At 38.7% G+C, this 11,306-nt stretch overlaps 1 protein-coding gene across 9 annotated transcripts in view; it reads right to left on the bottom strand.

Annotated features, from left to right (window-relative positions):
- The window catches only part of MARK3 (microtubule affinity regulating kinase 3), a 56,740-nt gene that overhangs the window by 22,037 nt on the left and 23,397 nt on the right, over window positions 1-11,306 (bottom strand). For all 9 annotated transcript variants that reach the window (XM_009280866.2, XM_009280867.2, XM_009280868.2 and 6 more), the window contains 7 exons: window positions 7,167-7,223; window positions 6,010-6,246; window positions 5,796-5,915; window positions 4,981-5,080; window positions 4,605-4,717; window positions 3,676-3,829; window positions 1,686-1,903 (listed from right to left, as the gene is read on the bottom strand). In XM_009280866.2, the coding sequence (XP_009279141.1) occupies window positions 1,686-1,903; window positions 3,676-3,829; window positions 4,605-4,717; window positions 4,981-5,080; window positions 5,796-5,915; window positions 6,010-6,246; window positions 7,167-7,223 (999 nt within the window). The remainder of the gene's footprint in view (window positions 1-1,685; window positions 1,904-3,675; window positions 3,830-4,604; window positions 4,718-4,980; window positions 5,081-5,795; window positions 5,916-6,009; window positions 6,247-7,166; window positions 7,224-11,306) is intronic.

The following is an 11,306-nucleotide window of genomic DNA, read 5'->3' as shown; positions in this document are numbered from 1 at the left end:
AAAAAAAAAAAAGAGCTTGCACAGTCTGACATGAAGAGCTATAAACAGAGACAATTTTAAACACCAATTAATTGAGTGACATCGTAAGTCTGATTCCATGTTCACCACCTTGTAAAAGATCAGTTGCATCAGTTGCACACTGAATCAGAAGAGAGAAGTATCCGATGGTTATGAGCTGAAATTTTATTTCAGCTACAATAGTACAAAATTTGAAATAAGACTACTGGAATAAATCCCCAGGATTTGGGAGTGGTGCAGCACAGCAGATCAAAATACTAAAGATACTAAATGTAAAATATGTTGTAACTGTGATGCAAAGCTCTTGAATAAGGCACTACCATAATACTTAGTAAAGTCCAATGTAGGACAAAACTGATTTGACTATCCTACCATTTTGAGACTCAGTAGCTAAGAAACTGTCATGTAAGAAGAAACAAAATCTGAACGATTTCTGGACTGATCAAAAACCAATAAGGGAAAGGGCAGTGGACCACAAAAATCAAAAAAAGGGTCCCCCAAAATCATGAGCTCTTGTTCACGTTTATGAGTAACAGCTGCTGCAGTAGAAGATGTGTCTTTCCAAGGAATCTCTTTGACTGAAATCCTCCAGCCAAGTCACTATCAGCCACTGAGCCAACTGACAGTACAGAGCCAATAAAGTAAAACAAATCTTATTTTACTTCTTTTACTTCAGATTGTCAAAAAGCTGTGAGCTCAGGAAATTCCGTTCTCATCTGTTGTAAGTAATGGTGCTGAGTATATGACCAAATACAACAGCTTTGTGGGATAAGTTTAAAAAAAAAATCACTCCATTGCAAGTTGACTAAAGGACTGGGAAGTTATTTCTTCTGAAAAGAAGGAAGTTTTTCAATACAAAATCCCAAAGTTTTAGAAATTAAATGTTACAAGACCCAAGAGTTATTATATGAAAACAGATTTCCAACTCTGCCTCAGAGGGAGGCACCACAAAATATACAAGTTAAAGCCAAACCGAACAAAGGATTTTCTTTCTTTCAGCTCACTGCCTACTGCTCAACCCTGTAAATTCACTAGTTATACACCTCAGAGTGGGGTTTTTTTTGTTGTTGGAGTTTAGGGGTGGGTGGGGGAAGCCCACAAGGACAAAAGCCAGGCACACTGCTTTTAAACACAGGTTGAAATACACCTTTGAACAGTTTTTAGAGCTACATTTGTTTGATAATCTTAATATACATAACTATGACTTGGAATAGCCTGTTTGAGAACAAAGATTAGGTGGTTCCTTAAACATATGAAACTAAAATAGGATAATACAAATAGAGGTTTCATTCTTCTGTACAAGAGGCCACAGAATAGCAGTTGGTGATATCAGAAATAACTTAACTCATATGAAATTTCAGGAGACAGCCTTTGAGTTCAATTTCTTTTTTTTCTTTTGATGATTTTTTTTTATACCCAAATTATGTCTGTTCACCAACAGCTGCTAGTGCTAATTACTAATACCCACTAACTACTTCAGGAATATTAACAAGTAACTTGAGCAGCTGACTGATGCAGGGGATAAAAAAAAAAGGCAAGAGTATGAGATACCTACATTTACTCTGATGAGAAAAGTAAAACCAACACCACAGATAAATCACAGGTTTAACACTTTTTCACCCCTCAAAAACATTTCATGGTTTTGATAAATAAGCATTTCTACTTACACTAGGAACAGCCGAACTTTTCTTACGTTCAGGAATATCAGCCTTATTGGGATTGCTGGCATTTCCAAGCATTGGACTAGCTGGTGCAATTCCTCTTCCTGCAACAGCACTACTGCTGGATTTTCTTGACTGAATTCCTTCCTCTTTGAGGTCACTGTCTGTAGTACTAGTCTGGCTTCTTTTGGGATATGCCACTACTGAGGGGATGGAGGGTCCAGCTTAAAAAACAAACAAAAGAAGCAGAAAAAGGATTTTTTCTTTTCAGAAGTCCAGTAGCTATTCTTCCCTACAATGGAAATGTATTCACACAGGAGAATCAAAATAATTAACACTGGATACCAGAGTTGCAAAAATGTAATGATTTAAATTATTGAAATATGCATGTTTCAGAAGACAGCAAAATTTTGTGAAAAACAGAACACTTTCCAAATTTTTTTTTTTTTTTCCTTTTCCCGCCTCTTTAAGGGTCAGGGGGACGGGAGAGAGGTGATGGCAACACACGGACATGACACCCTGAAGCAAGTCCCCCCATTTTGTAATAAAATCTGACAGATCTGATATTCAAGTCAACTCTAGTAAGGCTTCCCCTTATCACAATTCAAAGATACGTAACTCTCTTCTGTTTACCTTGCTAAGGACAGGAGTGCCATAATAACAGACAATTATTTGAATTCATTAGGTGAGTATATTACTTGATTTCCATGAAAGAATTAGAAATTTAATGGAGTCTTCTGGTGTTTGAGTACTGGCACTGGTTTGGCTTGGTAGGAAAAAACCTTTAGAATCTAACTGACTCTCATTCAAATCAGAGGATCCTTCATTAGCACAAAGCTGGCACATGCTGTTCAAGCCAATTTCTGATAAAATTGGGCTCCGGAGACAGGTACGTGGTGACACAACCCTGGACCACCAGTGGCACTAATGGCCGGCAGACCGCGCTCCTGGAACAGCCCAGAAGCAGTGGCCATTTGCCACCAGCCTCCCCAGGTGTGCCAGGAACACCTGAGAATGAGGCAGCTCCTTCAACAGTCCCAAGCTCCCTCTTGCTTTAATAGGTTCCTGGACACTGGGAAAAGCCTGTGGGGATGTCAGGATTGTGTTCTCTGCTGCCTCAATTACACCTTCTCAGAAGAGGCTACATCAAGATACATCACCTTTGTAGTTAGTGTTTTAATAACAATTAATCAAAAAGTGTACGTATATACACACATATAAAAATGCATATATATAGAAAAATATATTAAAAAGCATCACAAAACACAATAACCATCACCCCAGGAGACTCCCCGAGGAAAGCAACCTCTGAATGCACTTTAGGTATTTAAAAGTAGACCTAAACAGAGACTCCTTTTACGAGGAGGAAAATAGCTTCCTGGGCAGGAAGATGTTTAAGGTATTTAGAAAGATGTTTAAGGTATTTAGAAAACCCTAAGCTACTATCCTGCACACTCATTAAGCAGAAGAGTTCTAAGTTTGTCTGAGTCACTGATCTTTAGAAATTTAATTCCCGCAGGACAATTGAGTGACACTACCCTCAGGAAACAGGAAACAAGAAATATTGGCAAACCAACATTTCTTCAAGTTTTAGACACAAGCTGACCTACTAGTGTCAAAAGAAAACAAAAGCTGAACAGACATACAAGAGCATGGGGGAGGAGTGCTGGGCTTTTCATGAAAGAGGGGGCTGCAACATTCTCTTCAATTTGTGTAACAAGACTTTCCCAGCATGGTCAGGAATGCAAGGGACAACACAAGGCAGAATAAAAGAATTAAGTTGGTGTATTCAGCATTCCTCTAGAAGCTGTTTTTGAAGGCTTTATAACAAAACCAATTTAAAAAAAAAATTAGTTATTCAGTAATTTATTTAACCACCATGCTTTGAGTTACACTGTTGTCATCCACCTTACCTTTGGGGGATGGAGACAAATTCAGAAACCGAATGGAACTGGAATCACTATATTCTGCAACACTGAAAATGAAAATTGCTCACCGTGATCACTGTACCGCCGCTGTTTCTGGCTAGAAGATATGCTTCTCTGAACTTTGTGATGAGGAGATTGTCCAGTGCTATTATTAAGATCACTACTTGGCCTAACTTTGGCAAGTGAAAGATTGCTGCTGGAGCTTGAATCACTTGCATCCAACTACAATACAAATGAGAGTATTAAAACAAGGAGTTCAGACAAAACAAAACATCCACCACATTATGGGAGCAGTAACAGGGAGGCAGAAGGAAGATGGCTCTGGTACACAGGAAATTTTGTGACAGCAAGGAAGTTGCTCAGAGGCCCCAACTTCTCTTAGATTCTTGTGCAACTGTCTTAGGTGAAATTCAGCGGAATCTGCAGCTCCTCAAAGGACAATCAGATAAAGAAAATCCATCTCTACTTTCAGTACTCTCTCCTCAGAGTTCTCTAAGATTTTAACAGGAAGCGAGGATACGTTTAGTAGAAGCCACCACACCAACTCCTCCAGTAGAGGAACCAAGAGCAGCTTACTGATGCCGAGCCCTCTCAGCATCATATGGAAAGGTAATCTACAATGCAAGAAGTTTTTTAGGTTGATCAGTCCTGCTCCTTGGTTATCCTAAAATATTTACAGCTGGCACATTCACACTTGAGCTCCTAGACTAGACAGGACAGTAACTGGCATACAAAGTTCTTCAGAGGAGTAACTGCTGAGCAAGCAGGGTAGTTTTGGGGAGCCTAAAGGCAAGAGTTTACTGACTCAGATCAGGGTGAAAACAAACAGCATAATTTGGACAGTCGACACTGATGATTAGAATAATGTGATTTTAAGTGTAATGGACTTTTGTGCAGGAATGCAATGCCTATAGTTACTGACAATTTTTGCTTGTAACTTTGCTAAGGACACTTTCTGATTCCTTTGTTTCTTTGCATTTGTAAGAATGGTACTTACTTCTGACGATTTCCTTCCTAGCAGTAAGTATGTAGCTGTGATTTCATCATACTTCATTTTACTAAGGGATTCTTGAATTTCTTCTTGAGAATATCCCATTCCTACCATAATATCTAAAACCAAACACACACTCTGTAAGTAACAGAAACACTCTGATGTTTAGGCTGGCTGAGTGTTTAAGTTCAAGAGAAAGAATGGAACATTTCAAGAATTAAACAAAACGATTAAGTGTGAGAACATAAGCCTGATGAAATATCAATATTAAAAGACTAGTTACTTTTTCCAAATGGCAAACAAATACAGAGTAGTGGAAGAAAAAATAAAAAACCACCCACATCATGCAAACAGTATCATATTCTAAAAAATACTTGATTACCTATTCTTTTCTGGTCCGAGATATCTAGTTCTGGTTCAACAAAAGGTTTAAGTTCATCTTCCTCATGCCCTGCATTGATCCACCTGTCCTTCATAATTTGCTATAAAAGAAAGGGTTTTGTTAGTACAGTACACTTACCAGCAAAGAAAACGAGCTGTTGAAAGAACAAGTCCCCTATCTACCAAACACTAAGGCCTTTTCTATTTTTTCTTTTCCAGAACAGGCCCCAGCACCTACTCAGTTTTGTTTTGCTCCAGTGAGGATAATCAACAATGCACATCAAGCCAAGCTGCTTCCCAATCAGCTGTATTCTAGCACACAGCTGAAAGCTAAAAGCCCATAACATAGACCAGGAGCAGCGCAACAACTCTGACAAGTCTAGTAGGTCTAGGCTCGACTATGGAAGCCAGTATTGTTTTGGTCTTTCTCCTCCATGATGGTACAAAATGCAGGCAAAAGGCAACCACACCATAATCTAGCAGTCAGTACTTCCAGTTCACATTTGAAAATGTAGAAAATGTGGAAAATGCCCTGCTGAATCATCCATTACTGCAGCAATCCACAATATAACCATCAGGAAAAGTTCTATGACATATGCAGTGTAGTCTCACATTCATTTTGAAAATAACTCCGGAGTCAGGTGGCTTGTAACCCCTTACAGCTCAAAAATAGTGTTCGCAAAAGAGTCTAACTTTCTGATGCACCTTATTTGTGCCATTACCTCTAGAGTGCCTCTTTTTGTTGTTTAGCACCAGCTCAAAAATATAGTTGCAAAATAAGTCTAACTTTCTGATGCACCTTATTTGTGCCATTACCTCTAGAGTGCCTCTTTTTGTTGGGTTTAGCACCAGGAAACGTTTGAGGAGGTTTTCACAGTCTGTGGACATGTAGAAAGGAATCCTGTATTTTCCCCTTAGCACTCTTTCTCTAAGTTCCTTGGTAACAGAAGAACAACAGACAGTAAGTTGTAAGCAGCAAATCCCTTAAAACATTAGGTAAACATGCCCAACATGTTCTACAAAAACACACCTTTAAGTTCTGTCCATCGAAAGGAAGAGATCCACTCACAAGGGTATAAAGAATAACACCTAAACTCCAAACATCTACTTCAGGTCCATCATATTTCTTCCCTTGAAAGAGCTCTGGAGCAGCATACGGTGGGCTGCCACAAAAGGTGTCCAGTTTATTTCCGACTGTAAACTCATTGCTAAAACCAAAGTCAGCTATTTTAATGTTCATATCTGCATCTAGCAATAGATTTTCAGCCTGGAAGAGAAAGAATGGTTTAAGATGAACTTAAAATACTTGATTTAAAGTGCTATTGTCCGTTTTACTCATTCTTAAAATGCAAAAAGCTGAAATATGTTAACATTCCCTTCCTTGCAAGGTATTTAGGTAGGCTTTAGTCCATCATTCACACATCCCCTATTTTAAAAATCTCTGCACAATGGCTTCAGACTATGGGAGCTGTTATGCTACCTGAAAACTGTGTTATTACCATCTATCTGTTTTCTCCACAGAAACACATCCTGAGCTATTGTAACTTGTATTTTTGATCTATTAAGATGAAAACAAGATACAGTCTCACTATCCATACTTTATGTGGCATTCTTGCAAAAGTTTAGTAATACACATAACCTTTAAACTTTTTTTCAGGTGGGGTTTTTTGTTGGTGGTGTTTGGGTTTTGTTTGTTTGTATTTTAAGTTACAAAGCTATGATACACTGAACAAGTTATGTGACAACACTATTAATATAAAAGGCATAGTTTAAAGAAGGGATATACCATTTCATGCCAAGCTACAAAGAAGCCATACTTCAGTTTCATCATCACAACTGGTAACTCATTCTGTTCAAGACCAAAACTTGTCATACCTCTATCAAACTACCTTTTTTTTTTTTTGAAGACCTCTCAGCTAACACTGACCCGCACCAGATTTGAATCTGACCACGGGGTGAGAGGCTATCTTTCAGCAGCCATTAAATTTCTGTATTTAAAAGCCTTACAAATCTTCTTCCTTTTATTTAAAATGGTTCTATACTGTAAACATTCCTCAAAACTTGCTATAACACATGCAAAAAAAAAAATCAGAAAGCTGACTATACACTACATTTTATCGGCACAATAAAGATCACACCCACAGGTACAGAAGCTGACACACACTTCACACACTTTTTCCTACTCACCTTGAGATCTCTATGAACAATATGCTTTTGATGGCAATACTGCACTGCAGATACTATCTGGATAGAAAACAAGCCCAATTATATAAGTGACATCTCAAAGAAACAGAAGTTTTAATCAAAAAGTTCAACATTTACTACTAAAGTTGACATGTACTTACCCACTCAGAGGTACATAACCAACTACTACAGTGACCAGCGTATTTGGGGGAAAGCTGTTAAATAACTTAGGTGTTTGTTATTTGATCTATTTGGTTTCTACTATACTTGAAAGAGGATTTTGTTTTTCCTGTGTGGCTAATTATAGATCAGTAGAAGCAATGACTTTCAGAAAGGTTACTGAAGTATTTCCATTCCAATACTGTATACAGCTATAAAAGCCTTCCCTCTAGACTGAAGTTTTCCAGTCCCTCTCCAAAGGTGATTTTTCATGCTGCAGCATGAAGAGAAAAGGGTAAGAAACGGGCTTAGCTACTGGAGAAACTACTGGGAAACAGCTTGTTTGTCAAAACTTATGCAGTGAGAAGCAACTGTGCATCTGACAGAGGTCTGCTGTCTAAATGCATATGGTTTATTGTATTTTGTATACTGTACAAGAGTAGCAAGCTCAATGGAAAAAACTCTCTATGTCTCTCAAGTGTAACAGAATAATTTCTTCCATCATCATTTCCAAATATCATTAAGTTTTTCCTGCTTTGTATAGCAAACTACATAAGCTATTTACACAGTACAGTGTCCTAGTACATTGCTTTAGAGTCATAAGCATCGCTGCAGAACTCTGCATGTATGGAAAAGCCGGATAAGGTCTTGTTACATGATCACAAATGCGGTCAAATACATTTTATTGTCATGCATCACAAATGCGGTCAAATACATTTTATTGTGTGCATGTGGTCAGAATTGAGGCAGATGTTATGACTTCTTAGAGTAAGTGGAACTGCACATAAAAATAATTTAATGTAATAACTACGCTTAAATGAATGTATTTTCATTCTTCGTTCAAGATTAAGAAGATGTCCAACACAGAAAGATGAGGTATCATTACTGTTAGAAAAGTAACTCATGATCAGACCACCAGCTTAGTGTAAGGATCCTCCTGTACTGGTAAAGAAGCAATGGTTCTCCTCCTCAGTATTTGGAGTAGGTGAAAATAAGGTTCTTGGTAGGTCAAAGAACTGACCTACCAGTCAATTTTGCATTCAAAACTTAAGCACCAATGTTACGATCTTTGTGCCCCTGTATTATTGAATCACACAGGCGCAAAATGCCACCTTAGAAACCAAGCAGTCTACGAAAAGTTGAAATATTTCCATTCCCTACACTTTCATTCTGTTCTTGCTTGTTCCTTTGTGTATTGGATCCCTCTTTCAGACTCCAAGTTCAGCTTTTTAGTAACTGAAACTGCCAAAGTACTCCCATGCCAGCACTTGTACCATCCTTTTGGTTTTCCTTCCTTTCCTCTCTGCTACCATTACTTTAGAGCCAGTCACAAGCTCACTCTGCAGGTGCTTCCAAGGTTGACAGCATGACAAACATCTTAAGCTTTATTCGGGACTGCAGAGACACAGCACTATACCACTCACTCCTAAACTGCTCTTACTCTTGACTATCTAAGAGCGGAATGTCTAGCAGATGATCAATCAGTAGTTTCCTTTGGAGATGCTTTTGAACTACTCTGCATTGCAACAGGATAGCACAGAGACTGCAGAAGTGAGTCCAATCTAAATGGAAGGGAAATAATGCAATGTGTATGACATTAATAATTGAAAAAGAGCAGTCAAAACTGAATGAAAAATAGCAGAAAGCATGGCTGCACTGGTTGACTCCCTCATCTTCCACCTTCCATCACTGTTTCCATTGACAGCCCCCTCACCCCCACCCTACTTGAGTGTGAGAAATTTGCTGACGCTTGGCAGGTGGGGAGAAGAGGGAAAGAAACAGCAGACCTTTTTGCTAGAGGTAACAATTGGAGCATTGAAATACATTTCCTGGGAGGGATTTCAAAAATCTGTATAATCATAGGTTTTAAAGAACAAGTTAGAACAAGTTATCTCTAGGCAGAAAAACCATTCTTCATAAGGATTAAATGACAAAAGGATAGATAAATGACCTCTCAAGGTCCCTTCCACAGTGCCAAGAGTATTTTGTTTCTTAACTGGAACATACAAGTAAGAGGCATTTTGTGGATTTTTTTATTTTCCAAGATCTGTCCTAACATCTAGCAGCATTAAAAATTCTAAACTGCTTCTGGAGGGAAACAGTGGGAAGACTGAAGGAGGCCAGATCTAATTGGCTGCAGTAGAGGAAGAGAGGGAAGTAACACACATCAATTTTGGGAGACCCCCTGCCCTGAGTCTTGGCTTCCCATTTTTTGCATTAATTCTTATCCAGATGGGCAGATTTTTCTATGGAAAAAGGATTGTAAGATCGAACCAGAACTGCTTGGAAGCCTGTAATAGGGGAATAAAAATGAGGTGACATTAAGAATGCGAAACACTCTGGATTTGAATTTCTCACACATGGCTGCACAAAAGGAGCTTGAAATGGAGAACTGCAGAGCATGGCTGTATTTTTAGTGTTTGTACTCTCTCCTGTGTTCCCTGTCAAGCGTGACTGGAATAATGTGATCACTGTCTTTTACATTCTTTTTTTCCTGCTAAAAACCTTAAGTATGCATAACAAAATGGACAAAAAAAAAAATTTTTTTTTTTTTAACAAGCAAAGAGGGGAGAATTACCAAATTCTGCTCTTTGCCTGCTAGAGAGGAAGTGCCCCCTCAGATAAAACACAAGTGTTTGATCCAGAAATCACATCTACTGAAAGAAGAAACATGATCTGAAAACAAGATATACTACAACCTATTGTAAGAACTAAGCGCAATACCATGGCACAACTGTTTCTTCAGTTTAAAGAGAGCCACCGTCTGTTAAACAAGTTAGTGAATTAAAAAAAAAATCCCTATTATGTCGTAAGTCCCCATCTAACATAAGAACAGCTGCACTGAATCAGATAAAAGGTCTACAGAGAGCATTCTACCTCCAACAACGGCTAAAAGCTATACGAAACTATTCTGGGACTACAGTAAGGTGAAATGAATAGTATTATGACCTGTAAACACAGCAAGATCTAGCTTCCTTTGACACTGTCCCACAGTCAGAGCCCTAGCATCTAATAAATGCCAAGCACTGACCAAAGTTTCCTGACCCATCCTGCATGCATGCTCTTCTCTAGCAAAGTGCAATATGCTTGTGCCATAGTTTCTCTCCTCGGGTTAATACTAGGGTTCTCTCTTTTCTTCTCCAGGCGCTCATGCTTTTGAAGCTCTCAAGGACCTCCTATCTTTGAGATCAAGGTCCTTTAAAATTGGTTGAGCTCAGTAGCTGGGAAGTCAGCTGTTGAGGGGGGACAGAGCACAGCTGTCTGCACCAGGAGGCAAGGCTTATAGGAAGAAACTGAAAACATACTTCTGTATATTTCAGTGGATTCAAATGAGGCCATCTATATATCTTTACAAACAGCATTTAGTCCACCGAAGTACACAAACGGAAAACTGAAGCTGCGAATCTGAAGCATGTAAAATCAACTCTTGATGGGTCAAATACCCAGCTCAGCAGGTAACCTACCTTTTAAATGCTTTCCCTTCACATTTGTTTTTGAAAAAATGAAGTTACATATATCCTGTACTACTCACATTATCCCATAAAATTAAGCACTAAGTGTGCCTGTAAAACATGTTTGACCTGTTTCTACAAGTTTTCACTTAAAGGGGAGTCGAATTGTTAGAAAAAAAATAGGTAACTATTGAACAAACGTGCAAGTTCAATGGAATTACTCCAAGATCTTTTTCCACACAATTCCTGATAAAAGAAACTGAGGACAAAGAACAGAGAACCATACCAGTAGAAGTCTCCAACATTCACATCTGAGAGAGAACAGCAAATCCCCTCAAGTTACTCTGAAGCTCTTCAAGTGACATTACAAAGAGCAAGGCAACAGTGTGAGATTTAGAAGAGACGGCTGAAATGGGAATGACTGCTCCACAACCCATCACATCTACTCCAACACAGCACAGAAACACATACAAGAAACCCTCAATCACAAAGGAAAGTCCTCTACCTGCAGGACTATGAAAGGGAGGGAAAC

The sequence above is a fragment of the Aptenodytes forsteri genome, unplaced genomic scaffold (genome assembly GCF_000699145.1).
Source record: "Aptenodytes forsteri isolate BGI_AS27 unplaced genomic scaffold, ASM69914v1 Scaffold193, whole genome shotgun sequence".
NCBI classification, from domain to species: Eukaryota; Metazoa; Chordata; class Aves; order Sphenisciformes; family Spheniscidae; genus Aptenodytes; species Aptenodytes forsteri.
Note: the sequence above shows the minus strand (reverse complement) of the source record. Positions and strands in the feature narration are given on the sequence as shown.